The 25,695-nt window shown below is 45.0% G+C and overlaps 1 protein-coding gene across 1 annotated transcript in view; it reads right to left on the bottom strand.

The window, feature by feature from the left end:
* P3H2 (prolyl 3-hydroxylase 2) overlaps nucleotides 1-20,012 on the bottom strand; it is a 112,702-nt gene extending 92,690 nt beyond the window's left edge. The window contains exon 1 of the mRNA XM_069974413.1: nucleotides 19,514-20,012. Within this exon, the coding sequence (XP_069830514.1) occupies nucleotides 19,514-19,921 (408 nt within the window). The 5' untranslated portion in view covers nucleotides 19,922-20,012. The remainder of the gene's footprint in view (nucleotides 1-19,513) is intronic.
* Between the last annotated feature and the right edge of the window lie 5,683 nt (nucleotides 20,013-25,695).

Here is a 25,695-nt window from a genome sequence, read left to right as displayed (position 1 = left end):
GGTAGGCTGCCCTCACTCTCTGATACCCAGGGTGCCGGTGTCTCTGCATATAGTGCTGGCGGAACACTGTCACTATGACAACACTGAGGTTCTGCTCTTTGTTGGATTAGAAGCTCCGTTCCGTCACAGCTACTGCTGAGCAGAGGACACAGCACAGCTGGTTGGGACGTTGGGGTTGGGGCAGAGAACGTTCATGAGACCAAACAGTAAATTTCAGTCGAAGGATTTCAGCTCCATCCGGCTTATTATAAACAGAGCCGGTATAACCGTAACACGGAAACCCGACTAATCGGCCAACACTTGTAGTGATATCTCTAAGACAAACAAAGCATAAAAAACTTGTTAAGTTTTACTTCAAAGAGGATTAAACAAAAAACCATAAAACGAGAACAGCAACTTGGAGAAGAACAGATTGTTACGTCTGCACAAATGGTGAGAAGGATCCAGAGACTTTGCAGATCATCGGGGGTATGAGTCCTACTTAGCCGCGTGTATATTGGCGTGAAGCGTACAACCTCTCAGACTCCTTGTATACACAGATACTCTCCGCACTTGTGGCATCTAATGGAGCATGACGCTATTTTCTTCTGTCAGATTCATACGCCTCTGAGGAAGTCATGCAGCTTCTCCATGGAAGCCCTGTTATAACTCCACAAAATACTCGGATTTGGCTGTAGATGTGAGCCTTTAGCGTCCATTCACACGTACAGGATCTGCAGCAGATTTGATGCTGTGTTCCTTTATTAAGGAGAAGTCCGGAGCTGGGGACTATTTTTTAAAAGGCAGAGGCAGGGGAGGAACATAAACTATCAATACTTACCTCTCCAGCTGCGGATTGCCGCTCCGGAACCCTTGCTGGGCTCTGGGATCTCTTCTGAGCTGACATCACAACCAGGTTGATCAGCCAGTAAGTGACTGGGATGGGACACTGCGCTAGTCACCAATTGGCTGAGCGGCCAGTCTATCCTCCGGGTTGGTATTTTCCCCCAGTTTTTTATAACGGCCGGACTTCTCCTTATGTTCTATTGATATTTGCAAGATTAAAATCTGCAGCTTCAATCTGCAATGTTTAATTTGCAGCATATCCTGTACGTGTGAATGGACCCTAAGAATCCAAGTACCTTCAGAAATGTACAGAAATGTGGGAATTCTTATGTAACCAATAATCGGCCAATAAAAAAAGAGCCAGTGATCAGCCCTGATCTGTACAGATGGAGACGCCCTCAGGATCCTCCACCCTTCTGCCTGTCTACAAAGGTCTAAAGTCTACAAGTTTGCTAGATATATGTAATGTGCTAGACATATGGTATACAAATCATGTCAAATTTACCAGTGAAAACAAACTTTCTACTAATGGGAACCGAGTCGGAATATTTTGGAATGTGCATTTGTTTTTCACATTATGTAACCGGCGTTTGATGATTTACTGATTTTTCCATTAGCTGAAGGAAGGACAGAAGAAGAAGAAGAAGAAGAAGAAGAAGAAGAAGAAGAAGAAGAAGAAGAAGAAGAAGGGCCTCTAATGTTACAAGACCAGAACTTGGATCCAGAATCACCACTGATGCGTTTTACAAAAGAAAAATAAACACGAACATTGTAAGCGCAAAATGCTCCTTTTCCGGCAATTGAACCCAATAAAAACTCTGTGAAGCCGACGTAACAAAAAGACAAAAACAGTACAACAGAGAAAAACGGGCGGAATTTCAGAAAATCTCTATTTAATGTTATAGATTTTAAGGAACATGCAGTATATCTTTCTTTCTTGTATTCTATTGTTCAATTTACTATTCTGCAATTGTCAACTACAAGTATCTGAAGTGTACAATAAATGTGCACACATGGGTGTAAGTACAAGCTTAGCACAACATCTGCAATAGGGCCCAACTACTAAGGAGTCTCATCTCAATGCAGAAATAGGTAATGCGGCTGTGAAGCCAGTATATCCTGCAGAGCTGTATATAGATTGCAATCACTGACACTGATCTGTGCCCCGCTGGGACTCACAACATAAATTTCAAGTTAACCAATTAATATGTTTCTGGAGCATGAGAGGAAACCTGAGTATCTAGAGAAACTGGGGAGAACATACAAACTCTTGCACCCCCTCGGATTTCAACCCAAGACCCCAGTGTTACAAAGTAACAGTCCAAACTACTGAGCCACCATGCTGCTGACTGGGGCTGCTTTGGGTTTTTCCGGAGAGGGGGCTCTTTTGAGCACATTGTCCCTCTTTTACAGCATCACACTTTGGGTTACTCCTGTTTTGTAACATTGCTGCATTATTCCTGTACTGGGAAATCAATGAATTATCCACAGATACAGGTAGTAAGATGCCCCAGGTTTCAGAGAGTCTTGTGTCTTCTAGTAGACTTGGTGCATCTTAGTTTACGTCTCACAATCTACGCTTCCTAGGGTCTAGATTAGATTGCTGCTGTAAGGCTGGGTCCACACTATGTTTTTGCAATCCATTTTAGATTTTTTGAAAAAACTGATGCATTTGTGTGCAACCATTTTGATCAGTTTTTCCATTAACTTCCATTATAAAAGCAAAGGATCAAAACGCATCAGTTTTTTTAACGTACACAAAAGTAAGGTCAGCTGCTTTTGTGTGTACGTAAAAAAAAAAAAAGTATGCGTTTTTATCCGTTTCTTTTATAATGAAAGTCAATGGAAAAAAAAAAATTCTAAATGGATGCACACAAATGCAGCCGTTTTTTTCTATTAGTTTTTCATCAGTTTTTTTTTTTTTTTTTTTTGCAAAAACGGATGAAAAAAACGGATTGCAAAAACATAGTGTAAACCCAGCCTTATTTACATAATTTTTCTGGTGCGAATGATAAGCAATGTGTTGGGCAGCAGCACTACTACAGTGACGTTACTCCTTCTATAGCATCAATATTCATCTCCTGTGACATTACTTTCTGCTTTACCCCTTTATTGTAACTCACTGTAGACAGAAATCCTTTGAATAACTTCACTCAATATTAGTAGCAAATCCCCATAGAAAACCTCTCCTGCTCTCCAGCCTGGAAAAAATACACCACTTCCTGCAGGACATACAGCAGATGATACGTACTGAATGACTTTTTTTTATAGAAGTAAATTAGAAGTAATGAGTATTATCTCTACACAGTAATCCAGGGATACTGAACCTTGGCCTGGACATGCCTGGACAGCCAAAGCTAAAGCTCTCCATGCATGATGGGAGTTGCAGTTTTGCTCCAGCTGGAGGGCCAAGGTTGGGGATCCCTGCAGTAATATCTTTTTACTGTGACATCACACTCTGAACTATTAGGAGAATAAAGATAAAGGTATAGGATTCCTCCTCCAATGTGAAACAATTTACTTAAAGAACTGAGAACCCAAGATTGCTCAGTGCTGGCATGACGGAACTACCAAAGAGTTTGAGAAAATGATATTGAGCTACTTACTAAATCCATATAGTGTATAATATAATAAATCCCATAAAAACACTGAAACAAAGCAATTTCATGGACTCCGGAGTAATGGCCGCCACCTCCTATAATAAGGACACAGCAGACATCACCGTTTCCTCCAGGCATATCTACATTTCCTTCATAGCCGTAGTAATAATTGGTTTTCCAAGACGATTCAGACATGTAGAATTATCATATAACTCCAGGGCATCCAGTATGCGGCACAATCCCTTATCTATAGCATCTGGTATGTGAAATTACTACTTACTCCTCCACCGTGTGATCGCACATCCGGCTAGGTCTGCGAGCTTCTAATCTACACCTACTAATAAAGGGGCATTCCGCTGGGGTGTCCACATATATATCATATGCCGCTCCAAACAACAGACAAACAGGCCGTATAATATGTCTGGCATCCATAGTCGGAGAGAAGAACCCGACATGCAGCATTTCTCTGTCCTGCACAAATCGGTTCGGACAGCATCACAGTTACCAGCAGAATCTATACATCTGTGATATCAGTTCCGTCCGGGATGATCTTTTCTGAGACCGGCCGTTCTGTGACCCGGCCGTTCTCATACTACGTGTGACCATAGCCTTATAGAGTTTTGTGAGCAATGGACGAGCATCAGGCCGAGAAGGATAACCTGGTAGGAGGCATGAAGTATAACCAGCAGGGGTGCTGCACAATATTAAGGAACCTCGTGCCAATTGTCTTACCTCTATGCTCAGATTTCCAAGTCCTTATATTGACAGCCGTATACGTCACCGATGGCCGATGCCTCATTATGATGTGTCCCACCACAGGTGTTACTATTGGTTAGACCCTTCGCAAAAGCCTGTACTTTTGAGAGTAAGTGGAAATGTAACAGTACCAGAGTTTTGCCACAAGATGTCATTGTTATAAGTAAGTATGTCTAGATTTTGCACAGCTGGACCCAAAGGGTTATTGTCTTGTTTGTGTACCACATGGATCTGTACACCAATGAGAGTTCTTTCTTCTCCTCACCTATCATCTCTCTCTTTACTTCTTCACGCGCACTTCTCACCCACGCACAGTTTACACCTGCTGTAGGAAGGAAGTCACATGGGTAGAGGAAGTGTCGCTTTTTTTTTGCATTGGATTCTGTAGAAGAAGGGCGCAAGCTAGAACGCTCTCTACAGCAGTCAAGTTGTGCTCCTGCCAGGTCCCCAGTCTCAGTTGTGGTCTAGACGGACAGCACATGTAGCTAGACACAGCTTCTCCTCAAGCAACCTCATGACACACTATGCAGTGTTAAGCTTCCACTACAGAGGACAAGTCAGGGATCATCCTAACCAACGCCGTGGACCAGAGGAACACAGTGCAGAAAAGTATCCACAAAGAAGTAAAGGAACTGATCGGGATAGAGCAAAGTTGCTAGAAGCCTATGCACTCTATCTCACAGCGTAGTTGTAATTAGAAAACTCTGACCACTCTGCTCATTCGAGGTAACAAGGTCTGGGGCTTGTGTCACCCTCTAGAACGGGTCACCCAACACTGGTGGGCAATAGGTGGTGCAAAGACCAAAAGAGTCAAAACATGGGCACAAGTATTCTTTCTACTCTCAAGTATTCTTCTATTTCTACCTCTGAAGTTCCGGCAGAGCACAGTACTACTTGGGTTGCGACTCTCTCTTGACATCCTCCTCTCTACTCTTCTGATCCTCTTTTCTACCTCTCATCACGCAACTCAGTCAGCACAGCTGTATCACTCCTTCTACTCTCCTAAAGTATTAAGTATCAAATGTAAAGTATTGTATCAAGGCAAAGCACTATTATCTGCTGCCTATATCAAGTATCTTCAGAGTAAACAAGATTATATTTATGCTTAAGAGACTCTGTGATTCTTCACTAAGCACCAACACAGCACACACACCTTCCTTGGGTCATCCTCATCTCCCCTTTCTGTGGGTGGCAGTACCAATAGTCCGGGTGGGTCACTACTCCACTCCGGACCACCGTGATAAGTACCCAAGGGACCCCGCAACAAACAGGCAGGTTACTGTCCACAAGGGAAAAGCTATAGCCGGCCCACTAAAATAAAAGCAGGTGTGCCACCATACCTGTGTGCCCAACCGGCACTGGCGTCACAACAAACTACCACTGGTCAGAGCTATTTCTCGGCCAACCACCATGGAACTGGCGTCACACCACCATCTGGCAAGTGACCGGCCGCACCTCCCCACCGGGGGTCACCACGATTACATATGATGGGTTCCTAATTCCCCGGCTATTGTGCGGCTGAGGCTTAACCATCTGGCGCACACAGTGCACCACTCACTTTTCACAACGTTGTGTAACCTCACAGTTATTCTGAATTTAAAGCTTGTAGAATTTTTTTGGAAACCAAGTTTAATTTGTATTTTCTAAACTCCTCACATACAAATCTAATAAGAAGCGGCCGGTGTAACGCCGTCCATTCTACCTCACCTACAATAAATACAACCTGGTTCACTGGGAAATCAAGAGCAATTTACTGAGTACTGAAGGTCCAATATGCTTCATGCTAAAAAAAAAAAAAAGGCGGCAAGGCAGGGAATCAAAATCCAAAAAGATGCCTTACTTCATCGCCACCAGCAGGGTCCCTGGACCGCCCGACATGTGTTTCGCTACCTAAAGCTTCGTCAGGGGCTCTGTCCCCGTGAGACATTACTGAGCGCGCTCTGTGACCTGTGAAGAGGTCATTCCACATGGAGCTGCTATTGTCTCCTCTATCTACTGGAGTCACATGACGCTGCAATGCTGTACAAATCACTTTACAGCAGCCTCCTCTTATCACCACAGACACAACAGGAAGTCTCAGCTTAGTTTTAGCCCCGGTGGTAAGAATGGGAACTGCAAGATATCAGGAATATTTTAGAATATAGATAGAAAAATGGAAAATTAGAATAAAAGTCACCAAAAATTCTTTAAAAAATGTTTGACAAAAAAAACCAAAACATTATTTACACAATAAATCCTTTTCTGATGACACATTCCCTTTAAGAATACTTCATATTACAATAACTCCCATTGCCCTGCTGTCTTCTGTTTCCATTAGTCACAGACGGAGTAGAGATAAGTAAGCCGTTCAGCGCCTGTACATTTCCTGCGCAGATTGTTTATCTCCGGCTTCGACATCGGGAACTCACATATGTTGCTACTTTTTTGGAACATGCTCAAAAAAGAACAATAATTTACAAACTCCATGCGTGTCACGTAAAAGCCTGGATCCGCTTTACAATAAAGATTTCAGCTTCTATAGCTACATATGAAATGTACATTTTACCCATATTCTTATTTATCCAATGTGAAAGAAGCCGTCACCAGAGCACAGTACTGCCGGTCCTACAGACCTCCGCCTGATGACGGCTCCATACTACTTCACCAATTATGGCAATTTCCAACAATATTGGAACACTACTAGATCTGCTTATTTCTTAAAGGGGTACTCTGGTGAATTTAGGAGAGGGGCACAACTACAGTATATTTCGATCCCATAGAGCTAGCATTCACATATCGCTGGGTGGGGAGGGGTCTTTAAGCAGCAAGAAGAAATCTGATAAGTGATTATGTAATCCTTTGTTCACAGGAAGTCAGCTGACCCAGCACCTACCACTTCCTCCAACACATTAAAGGGCAAATCCCAGAGAAAAAAAAATTCTTTCAAGTCAACTGGTGTCAGAAAGTTATACGGATATGTAATATACTTCTATTAAAAAATCTCAGGTCTTCCAGTACTTATCAGCTGTTGTATGCCCTGCAGGAAGTGGTATATTCTTTCCAGTCTTACACAGTGCTCTCTGCTGCCACCTCTGTCCATATCAGGAACTGTCCAGAGCAAGAGAGGTTTTCTATGGGGATTTGCTACTTCTCTGGACAGTTCCTGACATGGACAGAGGTGGCAGCAGAGAGCACTGTGTCAGGTTGGAAAGAATATACCACTTCCTGCAGAACATACAGTAGCTGATAAGCACTGGAAGACTGGAGATTTTCAAATAAAAGTAAATTACAAATCTATATAGCTTTTTGAAACCAGTTGATTTGAAAGAAAAAGATTTTCACCAGAGTACTCCTTTAATCTAGACTAAAAACATACAATGAGTAGAGGTTCATTATGTTTATTACAGGCAAAAAAGTAAACCGCCAGGAGTCCCAGAAATATGTCTGCCACTCCATGGCCACAGACAATGTACACGTCTCGACAGCTGCGTCCTCTATATTTATCCCCATAATATCGGTTTTACCGAACCTACTTGGAAACAGAAGACAGATATGATATTCTCAGGCCTGACATCTGCAGTCTATGGTATATAGCACTATTCTGGAGACTATAACAGCGGCATATTCCATATGGCGGCATAAGTAGATCCAGGATTTCAGTTCCATCGCTCGGTCATTCCCTGTTGTCGGTTCACCAGCATAGACAGTAAGAGCGTTATTATATATAGATGTCGTGTTCCATATAAATATAGGTAATAGCGGATGAGTCACCAGTTGGCGTCATACGTGTTAGGATAAACGAGCAAAGCAAATGAAAGAAGACTCTATCCTTATAATAAATACATATAAGTATATGGAAAAAAAAACGGAGAGGGCATCAGGACTCTCTAGAAACGCCATTCTCGATTTTGTTCTCTTTACATGCTAGTAAAATTAAAGGGGATTCTTTCATATCAACTGGTGCCAGAAAGTGCCAGAGATTTGTAATTTACTTTTATATATATATAAAAAAATGTCAGTCTTCCAGTACTTATCAGCTGCTGTATGTCCTGCAGGAAGGGGTGTATTCTTTCTAGTCTGGAGAGCAGGAGAGGTTTTCTATGGGGATTTGCTGCTGCTGTGGACAGTTCCTGACATGGACAGAGGTGGCAGCAGAGAGCACTGTGTCATAATGGAGAGAATACAACACTTTCTGCAGGACATACAGCAGCTGATGAGTACTGGAAGATTTGTAAATAAATGTAAATTACAAATTTGAAAAAAAAACCTTTTTTTGGTGAACACCCCCTTAAATCCCAGGAATGTGTATTTAATAAGAGGTGCGGAGTGGGTGAGTCTCCAACATGTTCCAGCACTGGTACTGACTCAGCGCTCATACCAGCTGGATGCTCACAGTCCGCAATCATTTCCTTAATGCATTGCCAGCTACATGAACAGACATGGCAGCTACAGTGGAGGTGGGCAGCAGGGAAACGCCTGGAAAAGCTCTAAGTTCTATAAATCTTCAGCAGCTAAATATAAACCTATAATATAGTAGCTAAGTGGCCCGAGGTCAGTGTCTGCTAACCACTATAAGAGCGACCGGGCGGTGACATGGTAATGTAGGAGCTGCTCCCTGCATTCTGTATTTCTAGCATCTCTATCATCATAGGAAACTGCTTATTATCTCCTGAGAGACATCTGCAATCTTATAGGATACAGAATCAACATATATAGTTGTGCTCAAAAGTTTACACACCCGGCAGAATTTTTGCTTTCTTGTACTTTTTTTTTTAAAGAATATGAACTATTTTTTGACCACTCATGATTAGTGGTCGGATGATGCCATTTATTGTCTGACTACTGTGTTTTCTCTTTTTAAAGGGGATCTCCAGAGCTACAGAAACATGGCCACTTCCTTCCAGAGACAGCACCGCTCAGGTGTCCAGGTCAGGTGCGGTTTGCAGTTAAGCTCCATTAATTTCAAAGGAACTGAGTTACAGAACCTTCACAAAAACTGGAGACAAGAGCGTTGCTGTCACTGGAAGAAAGTGGGCATGTTTTTGTAGCGCTGGAGAACCCCTTTAAATCATAATGACAACCAAAAACATCCAAATCATCCTGATTAGAGATGAGCGAACCTGGAGCAGCTGGAGTCCATCCGAACCCGATCATTCGACATGTGATTAGCGGCGGCTGCTGACCTTGGATAAAGCCCTAAGGCTATGTGGAGATCATGGATATAGTCATTGGCTGTATCCATGTTTTCCAGACAACCTTAGAGCTTTATCCAAGTTCAGCAGCCCTGCTAATCAAATGCCGAACGTTCGGGTTCGGATGGATTCAAACCCGAACCCGGTTCGCTCATCTCTAATCCTGATCAGAAGTTCCCATCCCCCGGTTCCTAATCTAGCGTATTGCCCCCTCTAACATCAATGACAACTTGAAGTCTTTTGTGGTAGTTCTCTGCTTGCTCTGTCAATCCACTGCATTTAAAGGGGTTATCCAGCGCTACAAAAACATGGCCTCTTTCTTTCAGGGACAGCCCCACTCTTGTCTCCAGCTTGGGCAGGGTTTTGCTGCTCAGTTCCATTAAAGTGAATGGAGGCTTATTGCAAACCACACCTAAACTGGAGACAAGAGTCGTCTTGTCTCTGAAAGAAAGTGGCCATGTTTTTGTAGCACTGGAGAACCCCTTTAACTATAAGGGCCCATTAGGAGCCGATATGGTTAAATACATAGGTGCAGGAGCAGACTACCTTTTGCTTAACCCCTGCTGCAGCACAAAAAAAAGGGTTAAAAGCAGAAGAGAAGGAGATGGCTCGTGCACTGATAACCCCTGACCTCTTCAGGGCTCAAGAGAACAGAAGTCAGGGTTCTCAGAGCAGTGAAGCATAGATCACCTTGTCTTCTGCTTATTAACCCATTTTTATGTTGCAGCATGTAAATGAACTTTGGATCACTTACACACAGCAGTACATAAGGGATTAAGCAGAAGGACAAGGGTTGGCTTATATCTTCCCTGTGCATCCCCGGGCCCCCCTCCTGCATGGGCCCCATAGCAGCTGCCTACCCTGCTTTTATGATAGCTATGCCTATGGCTTCACCTGACCGCTAAACAGGAGAGGGGGGGGGGGGGGAGTTTTTGTGTTAATGTTCATATTCTCTGAAAAAAAGACAAGAACAAAAATTCAGCAAGTGTATGTAAACTTTTGGGCACAACTATAACGTTAAATATAAGGATAAGTATAATACCAGCCGAGCAGCACTGAGTAGTATATAGGCCAGTATTCGACATCAGTGTTTAGAAGCCAAAATTAGCAGCAAGTCTCATACACAGAGATGTATACTGTATCTGTCCAGTATGTTTTTCCCATGGAGGATCCCCTCCTGGTTTTGGCTTCCGTATACTGATGGAGAACTCCGCACTGTAATAGTATTTATAGCAGGAAACCTAACGCCTTTCTGTTACTTATTTTTTATTTAGAAATTTTCCCATTACATCAATTTATGTTTTAGTTGATATTATTCATGTTCCCCTGAGAAATACTTAAAAAATACCAAGTAGGGGATTTGTCATCAAGAACTGAAATATCCGTGTGTATGCCCAGCAGCCAGGACAGAGAACTCCGGCTACTGAGCGCAGACAAGACAGGATGTCCTCTCATGTGACTCATTCCAAAGAGAACATAACTCCAACATGAAAATGCATCGTCCTCCAAACAAGAAGGAACAAGGGTCAATGAAACGGAAAGACGGCAGCTGGGAAAGCCTGAGAGATACAGCCACCATGTGGGAGCCGGGCCCGAGAAGGATAAACTAGGCTGCTACACGAGGACATGGTCACAGCAATTGTCTTTTGTCTCTGGACAGTAGGTGAATACTTGAAGCCTCTAGTCCACTCTGGAATTTTTTTGTGACAGATTTGTGTTTTTCTTACCCGAAAATGCATCCCTAAAAATAAGACCTAGTGGAGGTTTTGCTGAATTTCTAAATATAAGGCCTCCCCGAAAGTAAGACCTTTGGTATCATGCCCGCCGAACAGAACACCAGAGCATGCAGCTGTGATTCTTTTTAGCCCGCCGCCATTGTCCTCTACCTTCACCATCCGTTGCAGAGCAGCTGCATGCAGGACATGAAGACCATCACCTGCCGACAGTCCCGATATTCCCTCCTGTGGTTGTTGCCTGTAAATGTGCAGGCAAGGCATCAAGAGGCCCGTCGCCATCCCCACTGTCCCCTACCACCAGATGTAGAGTCTGCCGTCGCCTGCTGCCATACTGTATGCTGTCCCTGCTGTGCTGTACAAGTGTGCTGTGGTGAGCTCCCCCGCCCCCTTTAGAGCTAAAAATTTAGGACAGGTTAAGGCAGAAAGATGTTAAAATAAGAATAACATATTCTGGGTTGACGATTTGACTACAATCTTCTTTGAAATACAGTCCTGTGGTTTTTCCAAAGCTTGTCTTTATAAGAGGAAGTTGAAGCTCACGATTAAAGAGCAGATGGCCTATGAACTATCACCCATGCCAGGGCCAGGTTTAGGGACACTGCAGGATTAGAGAGACACATACAATGAGAGACTGTCATTTCCAAGACACTCACAATACTGTGCAATATGAAAGCCAGCTGTGGTGCACTACTGCCAAGGTTGCCCATCTGACATCTCAATGCATACGATTCCAACCTTACCTTAGAAAAGATAAGTGTTCTAGCCGTCCCTGTTCAGACCTTAGTGCAGTCCTTACCTGTAAAGTAATGCCAAGACTACGCGTTTGGCCACGATTCAGTGTCTTAATTGTCTGTTTCCTTTGCACCAGTCTGAACTGTGTCTTATTCTAGTACTGGCTTCGTACTGATTGACAGGTTCCACCACACCCGTCTCATTTCTTCTACTAACTCTAGTGCTGGGCTGCAGATAGTTTAGATTTAGTAGAGATGGAGAGTTGTCTTTGCCACTCATCTCCATTCTTTGTCAGTCTGTGATCTGTGTGATCTGGATGTCAGAGGGCCGGTCCAATCACGCCCTGGACTGGGACTCTGGCATCTCATAAAAATCCACTTGTGCTCTTGGACCTTACTTGCAATAGTTTCTTGTAGCTTGAGCTGGTGCTTTATATTGGATTACTTTGGAATTCTGACCTCTTTTTCTGTCCTTCTGACCTCCGTTTTTTGCCTGCTGATCTGCTATTTCCGGTTTGACCCTTATCTGTCTGACTATTTTTTATTGTGTTTGTCTTATCTCATTTTGTGTTTCACTCCCCTAGTGTAGGGAATGTCGCCCAGTTGTTGCTGACCACCTAGGGCCGGGCTGGCAAGTAGGCAGGGACAGTCTTGAGGGGCCTTGCCTTAAGGCTCACACTATGTGTCCCTGACTTCCATCAGGTCCCAGACTTCCTTCCAATATGTGGAAATAGTTCTTAAAAATCAGACCCTCTATCTCTTTAGAGCTGTGCATATTTACAAATTCTTTATATAAAAAAAAAATTCTTTAAATAAAAAATGTTGGTCCGGAAACTAATTTTTTTTTTTTTAAGTACAAAAATAAGGTTTGAGCTGTGTCCCTTTAAGAGTAATAATACATCTCTGGATTGTGAATGAGCTCTTAGGGCATAAACTGACCTTTACAGCCTGATAGGACCCTGAAGAGTAATTTGAATCAGCAGTGACAACAATATCAAGGCTCCTACGGCCCAACATAATGGATTTAAGAGTTTACACATTCCCCATGGTTCCTTTTAAAAGTTTTGTATTTTGGTGGCTTCCCTTTTTGTTACAAGGGCAACACAAGTTCTCTTTAAGTTGTATAGATAAGAAAAAAAAAACTCAAGAAAAAAAATACACACCCTGAGAATGTTGCATGTAAAAATACAAAACAGCTGCGGCTGACCTACAATGGGGGCAAAAGCAATCACTATTTATGTAGGGTATTTCAGAATGGCCTATAGACTTTAACATCCGGGTGCACAAATTAATGCAACACCAAAAAACACCCATAAATATGGTCCCTATACGGCTGAGTGCTGGGGCAGTCAAGGAAAAATGGTTAGCGGGGCACGCCAAAGCTAGCGGTGACCATACTGGTACTTTCCACTGTCCTCCCCCCCCACCCCCCCCAGGGTCCTCTCCCTTCCTGGTCTGAACAGAGACCTGGGTTGTGACGTGTGGGGCCCAGTGACTGAGGTGGAACCCTGCTCAGACCAGGAAGCAGCCGGGGGATCGGGAACCAGAGCGGGGGACAGTGGACCCCAGTGCTGGAGCCGGGGAAGTACAGTAGGTACATATTGTTATGTTCAGCCACCTCGTCCCCCAGTTCTTTTGAAAAAAATAAAATAAAAAATCAGATCCTGGACTTTCCCTTTAAATTGCCCTCCAAAACCTCCTGCAGGAGCATTGGGCTGAATGTGCAGCACAGACTGGCTGGTGGGTCTCACTGGCTGCCACTCCCCTTATACACTGTGCGGGTGCAGCGGCATCAGACCGGGCGAGCTATGGATCCCTGCCCTGTTCCTGCCATTGATGAGCGGGCATGTGCAGAAACAAGGTCAGTTTACAGCCCCTATTTCTACTGTAAATATCAAATACAAGTATGAAGAAGTGTAAGTGTATGCGGGGAGCCGTGACGTCACAAATAAGAGACTGATGCGTCATCTCACTGCAGATGTTATAGGTGACAGTACTATTCTATGCAGGGACTGGCACAGTACAGATTCACAGTCAGCGACTCACAGGTGACTCACAGGCGTCTTCTTTCCTTCTTTTCTCCATTCGTATGGACCATTAAGACAACTTACTCTTTCTCCTGGGGGGTCCCCCGTCCCCCGCTGCCGCCACATCCAAGATGGGCTTGGCGGTAAAAGGCTGGTAAGCCAATCACTGACTGGCATGGTACAGCGCCACAGTCGGTGATTGGTTCAGTGTACTGTCATTGGGAAGCACTATAAGTGCCAAAGTATCCCTTTAAGTTTAAGCCTTATAATGGCTGTATATAGCATTATGCAGGGGATCTAGATGGAGAGGAGTAAGAGAATAGGAGGGATCTGACAGATCGGGATATTAAAAGGGAACTCCAACTAATTTTTTTCCCCTTTGAGATCACCTGGTGTCAGAAAGTGCCAGAGATTTGTAATGTACTTCTATTAAAAAATCTCCAGTCTTCCAGTACTTATCAGCTGCTGTATGTTCTACAGGAAGTGGTGTATTCTCCCCAGTGTGACAGTGCTCTCTGCTGCCACCTCTGTCCATGTCAGGAACTGTCCAGAGCAGAAGAGGTTTTCTATGGGGATTTGCTGCTGCTCTGGACAGTTCCTGACATGGACAGAGGTGGCAGCAGAGAGCACTGTGTCACACTGGGGAGAATACACCACTTCCTGCAGGACATACAGCAGCTAATAAGTACTGGAAGACTGGAGATTATTTTATAGAAGTAAATTACAAATCTATATAACTTTTTTCCACCAGGTTATTTAAAAGAAAAAAATAAATCACTGAAGTTGCCCTTAAATCTTGTATTTACAGGAAGTCAAACACACAGGTGTAAAGTGACACTGGCTCAGTCGCTCCCGGCAACCAATCAGATTCCACCTTTCATTTTCCAAAGAGTCTGTGAGGAATGAAAGGTGGAATCTGATTGGTTGCCGGGGGCGACTGAGCCAGTCTCACTTTACACCATGTCTGATAAATCTCTACCTATATGTATTAAAAAAACAGCAGATACAGAAAATGACTGAACTCTTCCTATTACTGTCATTAATATTATCAGACTGAAACATACAACGAGCGATCCCGTGGCGGCGGCAGCAGAAAATGTTTATGAGTCCAGTGAGAAAATAAAATGTGGAAGATTCTCAAAGGTCAAAGAAACTGGTAAATAATGTTCTTTTATCCAGAAAATGGCAAATCTGCATAAGCAAACAAGAGCTGGCACCAGCCGCAACACATCTGCCCATCTACTACACAATGGGAAGCGTTATGGGGGGACAATTATAACTGGCAGAAAATATTATGATGTCATCTCTAAATGGAGGAAACAGAATACAGCTTCACATCAATGACAACTTTACATTCAGATTTCTTTAAAAGGTATGTAAAAAAGTATAATATATCAGCTGCTGTATGTGTCAGGTCGTGTAATATGACTTTAAAGGGTTTGTTCACATAAATCAGCTGGTGCCATAAAGAGTCAGAGATTTGTAATTTACTTCTATTAAAAAATCTCAAATCTTCTAGTACTTATCAGCTGCTGTATGTCCTACAGGAAGTGGTGTATTCTGTCCAGTCTGACACAGTGCTCTCTGCTGCCACCTCTGTCCATGTCAGGAACTGTTCAGAGCAGCAGCAAATCCCCATAAAAAACCTCTCCAGCTCTGGACAGTTCCTGACATGGACAGAGGTGGCAGCAGAGAGCACTGTGTCACACTGGAGAGAATACACCACTTCCTGCAGGACACACAGCAGCTGATAAGTACTGGAAGACTGGAGATTTTTTTTTAATTAAAATAAATTACAAATCTCTGGCACTTGCTGGGACCAGTTGATATGAAAGTTTTTTTTTTGTTTTTTTTTTAGCAACCTCTTTAAGTTCTACAAGTACAGCTTAAGTATAAGTATTTGAGTGGAATAACCGAAAAACTATAAGACGTCCCTCTTGGAAGCTATTACAGCAGATGTTGCTCATCTTTCTCAGAATCAGATACATGAAACACCGAAAATGACATTTTTATAATTATAAGGATTTTATTCGGCCGACACAGTGTGATCTCTAGATACATAACACGTCTCAGGCAAACACCACATTAATAAAAGAGGAAAAGATTTTCCACAAGAAATTTGGATAATTTTCTCCAGAGTTTCTGCCATTTTTTGGATTTTCTTACTGCAGTAAAATTTACACAACTAAACACACACGTACCCATGCTACACACACCCATCCTACACGTACCCATCCTACACGTACCCATCCTACACACACCCATCCTACACACACCCATCCTACACACACCCATCCTACACGTACCCATCCTACACACACCCATCCTACACGTACCCATCCTACACACACCCATCCTACACACACCCATCCTACACACACCCATCCTACACACACCCATCCTATACGTACCCATCCTACACGTACCCATCCTACACACACCCATCCTACACACACCCATCCTACACACACCCATCCTACACACACCCATCCTACACACACCCATCCTACACACACCCATCCTACACACACCCATCCTACACACACCCATCCTACACACACCCATCCTACACACACCCATCCTACACACACCCATCCTACACGTACCCATCCAACACGTACCCATCCTACACACACCCATCCTACACACACCCATCCTACACGTACCCATCCTACACGTACCCATCCTACACGTACCCATCCTACACGTACCCATCCAACACATACCCATCCTAGACATACCCATCCAACATGTACCCATCCTACACACACCCATCCTACACACACCCATCCTACACGTACCCATCCTACACGTACCCATCCTACACACACCCATCCTACACACACCCATCCTACACGTACCCATCCAACACGTACCCATCCTACACACACCCATCCTACACGTACCCATCCTACACGTACCCATCCTACACGTACCCATCCTACACGTACCCATCCTACACGTACCCATCCAACACGTACCCATCCTAGACATACCCATCCTAGACATACCCATCCTACACACACCCATCCTACACACACCCATCCTACACGTACCCATCCTACACGTACCCATCCTACACACACCCATCCTACACACACCCATCCTACACGTACCCATCCAACACGTACCCATCCTACACACACCCATCCTACACGTACCCATCCAACACGTACCCATCCTACACACACCCATCCTACACACACCCATCCAACACACACCCATCCTACACGTACCCATCCTACATGTACCCATCCTACACACACCCATCCTACACACACCCATCCTACACACACCCATCCTACACACACCCATCCTACACGTACCCATCCTAAACATACCCATCCTACACGTACCCATCCTACACGTACCCATCCTACACGTACCCATCCTACACGTACCCATCCTACACGTACCCATCCTACACACACCCATCCTACACACACCCATCCTACACACACCCATCCTAAACGTACCCATCCTACACATACCCATCCTACACATACTCATCTTACCCATACGGCATATGCCCCCAAGAGGAGTTCGGGGGGGGGGGGGGGGGGGGTAAACGGCGTAAGCGCAAATACCTGCATTTTTGGTTGCATCAAATCCAGAGACATTGTAATGAAAAGCGATCAAAAAGTCGCATATACGCAATCAAGGTACCCATAGAAAGAACACATCATGGCTATGCTCCCACACAGTATTTTTGCTCAGTACTTTTGGTCAGTATTTTTCAACCAAAACCAGGAGTTGATTGATAACACAGAAAGGCTATGTTCACACACTGCTGAAATTTAGTGGATGGCCGCCATTTACTGGCAAATAATGGCAAAAATTATTTGCCATTAAATGGCGGCCATCCACTAAATTTCAGCAGTACGAGAACATAGCCTATCTGTGTATTCCATCCATCCACACAGTAAAAAAATAAAATAAAAATACAGCCGTATTTTTACTTTAAATTACAGCCGTATTTTCTAATATTTTAGAATGTGGGAATGTGGCCTAAAATGGAAACAACACAATGCAGAGTTCTATGACAAGCTCGACCAAAGATGTTGTTTTATCGGGAATACAATTATTTACAGAAGCAGCAAAGTCGGGAAAGATGAGACGTCCCCGGGAATAGGTTAAGGTTTTCCATCTATGCAGCCACAAAGCGACCAACTAAAAATACTGTCAGAGATTTCAATATTAGGAGGAAGAACGAGCTGTGAGGAATCAACAATGAAGTGATGACGTATTTATAAAGAACCCTGAAACTTTTTCACCAGCGTCACTGCCATCGTATATTGCGGTAAAAGAACGACTGCGCCAGTTTATACAACGGCGGATACAACCTGGCCCCTTGTTCAGTAGCTGCACCAGATTCCCTAACAGGGATACAAATTTATAATTGGTGTAAGGCTATGTTCATAAAACATACTTTTTATAAAAAAAAAAAAGGCCATTGTTTTTATTAAATTTAAAGTTTAAACAACGGACGTTCTTTTCATACTGCAAAGGTTTGCATTGAAGTCAATGCAAATTCACACAATGTAATGAACAACGCCGTCAAAATAATGATCATGTCAGTTATTTCCGCCTGTTGTCCATAGACTTCAATGCAATTAAAAAATTAAAAAAATCCAAATTACGGCCGTTGTTTATATGTTGTGTGAACATAGCCTAATAATGGATAAGATTTATAAACTATCACCCCATCCCCAATAATTTCTAATTTTCGGAGAAACTAAACACGAAACAAGGCGGCAATAATGTGACATTTACTGAGGTCAGAAGTAAAACCCCAAAACAGTATTGACTGAAGTAGTAGATATATGGAACAAATTTCCAGCAGATGTGGCTGTAAAATCTACATCACATGAATGTAAGCATGCCTGCGGCAAACGTATATAGTATCTAACCTAGGATAAAATAATATAAGGGCGGACTAGATACAGCTGATGTGTCTCTCTTTGGTCACAGTCTTTTTTGTATATATTACAGTGTTTATATACTGGCCACTATACTTTCATAGAGTAAAGGGGTAGTTCAGAAAAAAAATCTTTTAAATCAACTGGTGCCAGAGATTTGTAATTTACTTCTATTTAAAAATCTCCAGTCTTCCAGTACTTGTCAGCTACTGTATGTCCTGCAAGAAGTGGTGTATTCTCTCCAGTCTGGAGAGCAGAGGTGATTTCTATGGGGATTTGCTGCTGCTCTGTACACTTCCTGACATGGACAGAGGTGGCAGCAGAGAGCACTGTGTCAGACTGGAGAGAATACACCACTTCCTGCAGAGCATACATCAGCTGATAAGTACTGGAAGATTGGAGATTCTTTAAATAGAAGTAAATTACAAATCTCTGGAACTTTTTGGCATCAGATTTTTTTCCCTTGAACTATCCCTTTAATAAAAACACTAATAACTAGAATGAACATTTTTTTTAGCTGTTGCAAAACTACAACTCCCATCATGCCAGGAGAGCTAAAGCTTTGGCTGTCCATACGTGATGGGAGTTGTAGTTTTGCACCAGCCAAGGTTCCCCCATCCCTGTTCCTACTGTCATTCTGTAACAATTCTAATAAGTATCACTGATATTTGTAAACAATGTAACTAATAAGAATAACAATAAGACAGGTCAGATCTGAGCCCGGGACAATAGCAGAGCTGTGTCTTACCTTGAAGTACGCCCTCTGCAGGTAGTTGTAGGGAATCCTCCTGTAGAACTCGCTCCTGATGTCTTCAGTGACTCTGTGCCTAGTCAGTGCCCCCAGGCTGCCCTCCTCACACTGCTGCACACAGGCTGCCCTCTGCAGCATGCCACCCAGGAAGCCCACCTCCCAGTCCTGGGGGGTCTCCTGCAGCGGGAACCTCTGCTTACAGCCCAGCCTGCAGCCCAGCTTAGTCTGCCTGAGCTGGGAGAAGCTGCTGAGAGCCAGCTCCATGTAATAGACCACCTGGTGGAAGTCATTCCTATAGTAGGCTTCTATCCCATTGTCATAGAGCAGGTCATAGGGGTCCAGGCTGTGGGCGAAGAAGTGCAGGCAGGACAGAAGGAAGGGGGCACCCAGGAGCTTGTGCTGCATGTCTGCTCTGGTCCCTCTCACTCAGGGTCTGGAGCCCTTTAAGAAGGGGGTCTGTGCTGTGAGGACCATGTGCAGCTCTGACTGACTCACACACAGGCAGCCGGCACACTTAAAGCAACAGGCACTCTGTTAGGAGGAGTCCAGAGCAGCAGCCTCACTGGGAGACAGCCAGCTCCTCTCCTACAGGCTCTGAACAGATGCCAGCCCAGGAATGCCATGGAATGCCAGGGAGCCAGGAATACCAGGGAATGCCAGGGAGCCAGGAATGCCAAGAAATGCCAGGGGGGCAGGGAATGCCAGAGCCAGGAATACCAGGGAATGCCAGGGAGCCAGGAATACCAGGGAATGCCAGTGAGCCAGGAATACCAAGGAATGCCAGAGGGGCAGGGAATGCCAGGGAGCCAGGAATACCAGGGAATGCCAGGAATGCCAGGAATACCAGGGAATGCCAGGAATACCAGGGAATGCCAGGGAGCCAGGAATACCAGGGAGCCAGGAATGCCAGGGAGCCAGGAATACCAGGGAGCCAGGAATGCCAGGGAGCCAGGAATACCAGGGAGCCAGGAATGCCATGGAATGCCAGGGAGCCAGGAATACCAGGGAGCCAGGAATACCAGGGAATGCCAGGGATACCAGGGAATGCCAGGGAGCCAGGAATACCAGGGAATGCCAGGAATACCAGGGAATGCCAGGGAGCCAGGAATGCCAAGAAATGCCAGGAATACCAGGGAATGCCAGGGAGCCAGGAATGCCAGAGCCAGGAATACCAGGGAATGCCAGGAATGCCAGGGAGCCAGGAATGCCAGGGAGCCAGGAATACCAGGGAATGCCAGGGAGCCAGGAATGCCAGAGCCAGGAATACCAGGGAATGCCAGGAATACCAGGGAATGCCAGGGAGCCAGGAATACCAGGGAATGCCAGGGAGCCAGGAATACCAGGGAATGCCAGGGAGCCAGGAATACCAAGGAATGCCAGGAATACCAGGGAATGCCAGGGAGCCAGGAATGCCAAGAAATGCCAGGAATACCAGGGAATGCCAGGGAGCCAGGAATGCCAGAGCCAGGAATACCAGGGAATGCCAGGAATGCCAGGGAGCCAGGAATACCAGGGAATGCCAGGGAGCCAGGAATGCCAGGAATACCAGGGAATGCCAGGGAGCCAGGAATGCCAGGAATACCAAGGAATGCCAGGGAGCCAGGAATGCCAGAGCCAGGAATACCAGAAAATGCCAGGGAGCCAGGAATGCCAGAGCCAGGAATACCAGGGAATGCCAGGGGGCCAGGAATGCAAGAGAGCCAAGATTGCCAGGGAGCCAGAAATGCCAGAGAGCCAGGGAATGCCAGAGAGCCAGGAATGCCAGGGGGGCAGGAAGCCAGGGATAGCAGGGTGCCAGGAATGCCAGAGAATGCCAATGTGCCAGGAATACCAGGTAGCCAGGAATGCCAGGGAGCCCGGAATACCAGGGACCAGGAATGCCAGGCTATTTCTGGGGCCACTTAACTACTGTGTCTCTGGCAGCATGTCCTGTGTTCCTGTGCCAGGCTTCTTCCTGCTCTTCCTGCGGGGTCTCCTATCTGTTTGTGGTCCTGTGTAATTATATGGCTTCTGTCCACTCCAGCAGTCTGATATATATATACAGGTATACAGTAACATCAGACCCCCCCTGGCAATGAACAAGACAGAATCATTTGTCTTTACATTACTATGATTACTAAATGTACAGATATATATATATACAGACGATTTATCCAAGAAGCAGCGAGTGTAACTAACATCCCAACCTTATTGATTCTATATGAAAATAATCAAATATACAGTCACAAAATATAGATTTTCTTTACAATACATTATCATTTTTCATCCATATTTGTTTCATATTGTAAAAAATTTACTTTTTTTACAATAATAATAATAATTATAATAATTATAATGCTAAAATAAGGATGCAGAGACAACGTAACAATTATTTGCATGTAAACAATGCATAAAAGGAACACAAGTTTTTAATTTAACCCCTTAACGACATCGGGCGTAAACTTACGCCCTCGCGCCCTGGTATTTGGCGCATCAGGGCGTAAATTTACGCCCGATGTTTCCCCGATCGCTGCGTGTTCACACACAGCGGTCGGGGAAGATGGCCTGCTATAAATCATAGCAGGCCATCTTAGCTTCACGGCACGGGGGGTGGTTAACACCCCCCGTGCTTACGATCGCCGCTATAGGCTGATCAATTCAGATCAGCCAATAGCGGCGATCGGAACCTTTCCGGGTCATCGGCGACCCGATGACCCGGAAAAAAATGGCGGTCGGTGCTGTCCGAGGACGGCACCGACCGCCATTACTGTAAAAAGTAATGGTGATCGCCGTGCCACCGGCCCGATCGCCGTGAACGGCCGGCCGGTACCGGCCGGCCATTCACGGCGATCGGGCCGGTGGCACGGCGATCAGAGTCCCACAATATAGTAAATACCTGCCCTGGACCCCTCAGCTAGGTAGCCGAGGGGTCCAGAGCAGGTATTTGTACATTACTCACCTGTCCCGGGCTCCTGATCGGCGTCTTCCGGGTTCGCGGCATCCTCGTCTTCGTTCGGGTCTTCGGCTTCTTCCGTGACGTCACGTTCGGCTTCTCTCGGCTATTTTCGGCTCCAGCGTCGGCTCTTTCCGTATTTTGCGCTCTGCTGCCCTCTAGCGGCTGATATGTGTAATACACTTTTTTTTTTTTTTTTTCAAATTTTTTTTTCTATTTTCCGCACCCTATTGCCGCTGAGTGTTGATCAGCATCGCACGAAAGTGCGCTGCTAATCAGCAACTCCTCCTTTTTGGCGTAGGGTGTTTTTTTTCTATATTCTACTGCCACGGTCTGCTTATAAGTGCCGCACATAAGTGCGACATTTATCAGCAACTCCTTTGTTGGCGTAGGTTTTTTTTTTATACTTACTGTAAAAAAACACGTAAAAAACACTACATTACACCACACTACATTGAATAAAGTTTGACACTACACCACTACATACCCCATATACCAATCCCCGTATAAAGATGGCCCCCAGGGTGTTTTCGGCGTCAGAGGGATACGTTATTATTGCCTCCGACACCGAAACAGCCAGTGAGGATGAATGGGGGGTCCTTCGTTCCTCCATTCATCCTCATCATCCTCATCCTCCACGTACGCTGCCCCCCAGACACATCTTTTCCGCCAGTACCGTCCCAATAAGAGATGACGGTATGGTGTGAAATTCTACAAACTCTGTGAGCGTGCCTTAGGGTACACTTACAGATTTCGGGTACGTGCACACTGCGGAATGGCGAAGGATAACCCTTTGTGCATTCTGCAGCTGGCACCCGCCGGCGGACTGATGCAGGCATGTGTCTCCACCCGTGTCATAGAATCCATTCTATGCACGGGCGGATTCCATCGTCCATCCAAAGAATGAATACGTTGGACTGAGAGCGGAATCCGCCCGTGCATAGAATGGAGTCTATGACACGTGTGGAGACGTGCGCCTGCATCAGTCCGCCGGTGGGTGCCAGCTGTGGAATGCACGAAGGGTTATCTGTCGCGATTCCGCAGTGTGCATGTACCCTTAGAGTGTATGTAGGAAGGGACACCCGAATCCAGCCCCCAGATGCCCCCCCCCCCCATCCTCGGAGTTAGTGGGAAGATCGTCCGGGAACTGATCTTCCCACTGCTGGATAAAGGTCACCACCTGTACGGGGATAACTTTTATACCAGCGCCCCCTCCTCTGGTCTCTCGCTGCCCTGTAGCTTGCGGCACGATCCGAACATATCAGAAGCAGTAATAGCGCCCTAATATTTAGCAGCCATGGAGCGGACCCAGCACTTCTGGATATGAAGGACCCCGTATCGCACCAGGGCAACATTTTCCAGGTGACGTCCCCCACACTGGAGAACGGGAGACCCCAGAAGAAGTGCAGAGTGTGGCGTAACAGGGGGATCAGGAAGGACGCCATTTTCCAGTGTGACGCCTGTCCTGATCCCCCCGGCCTCTGCATACTGGATCGCTTCAAGGCGTACCACACGTCACTGGGGTTCTACATTATCTAAATTCTGTCCCTTATTCCTATTTCAGGGGTCACGTTGATCCAGGGATTATTCTGATCGCCATTATGGAGTCGGGAAGGAATTTTTCCCCTGTGATGAGGCTACTGTCGTCTGCCTTAAGAGGGTTTTTTTGCCTTCCTCTGGATCAACACAGGTTGAATTTGATGGACACCTGTCATTTCCAACCTTATAAACTAATAATTGGCCTAATACCCCCAAATAAATTAGAATTGTCCCTTTTCCCCAGCTAAGTAGGTATGGCCGCCATTTCCATTAGAGGATGCCATGTCGCAATTACAAAGCCTCTGTGCGGCCAGGACAGTAGAAACCCCCCACAAGTGACCCCATTCTGGAAACTACACCCCATAAGGAATCTAAGAAGGGGGGCAGCGGGGATATGGCCCCCTGGTGACGGCCACATTTGGGACGTGAAAATGAAAAAAAATTTATTTTTTATTTTCTCGGCACATGTTCTACGTAAGTGCCCGTCACCAGTGGGGTCCATATGCTCACTGCACCCCTTGTTAGATTCCTTATGGGGTGTAGTTTCCAGAATGGGGTCACTTGTCGGGGGTTTCTACTGTCCTGGCAGCACAGGAGCTTTGTAATTGCGACATGGCCTCCATCCTCCATTCCAGCCTCTAAATGGCGCTCTGTCCCTTTGGTGACTTGCCCTGTGCCCATATGGCACATTATGTCCACATGTGGGGTATTTTCGTACTCAGGGGAAACTACCCTACACGTTTTGTGTTCATTTTCTTTTTTAACCCCTTGTGGAAATGGAAAAAAATCAAGGCTAGACCAACATTTAGTGTAATTTTTGTAAAATTTTTACTCTAAATCATTAATCTTGTCATGTTTTTTCATTTTCACAAGGGGTTAAAAGATAAAAAAAAACATTTAATGTGTAGAGCAATTTCCCCTGAGTACGGAAATACCCCACATGTGGACATAAAGCGCCATGCGGGTGCAGGGTAAGCCTCCGAAGGGAAGAAGCGCCATTTGGTTTTTGAAGGCTGGATTTGGATGGAATGGATTTCGAGGGGCCATGTTGCATTCAAAAGGCCCCTGTGTTGCCAAGACAGTTGAAACCCCCCACAAGTGACCCCATTATGGAAACTGCACCCCTCAAGGAATGTAACAAGGGGTGTAGTGAGCATATGGACCCCACTGGTGACGGACACAAATGTGGAACAATGTGGCGTGAAAATGAAATATTACATTTTTTACACTATAATGTTGGTTTAGCCTTGAATATATCATTTTCACAAGGGGTTAAAAGAGGAGAAAAAAAACAAAATGTGTAGCGCAATTTCCCCCGAGTCCGTAAATACCCCACATGTGGACATAAAGCGCCATGCGGGTGCAGGGTAAGCCTCCGAACGGAAGGAGCACCATTTCGTTTTTGAAGGCTGGATTTGGATGGAATGGATTTCGAGGGGCCATGTTGCATTCAAAAGGCCTCTGTGTTGCCAAGACAGTTGAAACCCCCCACAAGTGACCCCATTATGGAAACTACACCCCTCAGGGAATGTAACAAGGGGTGTAGTGAGCATATGGACCCCACTGGTGACGGGCACAAATGCGGAACAATGTGGCGTGAAAATGAAATATTACATTTTTTACACTATAATGTTGGTTTAGCCTTGAATTTATCATTTTCACAAGGGGTTAAAAGAGAAAAAAACACACAATATGTGTAGAGCAATTT

This window comes from Dendropsophus ebraccatus, chromosome 6, assembly GCF_027789765.1.
Source record: "Dendropsophus ebraccatus isolate aDenEbr1 chromosome 6, aDenEbr1.pat, whole genome shotgun sequence".
Classification (NCBI taxonomy): domain Eukaryota; kingdom Metazoa; phylum Chordata; class Amphibia; order Anura; family Hylidae; genus Dendropsophus; species Dendropsophus ebraccatus.
This window is presented reverse-complemented; position numbering and strand designations above follow the sequence as displayed.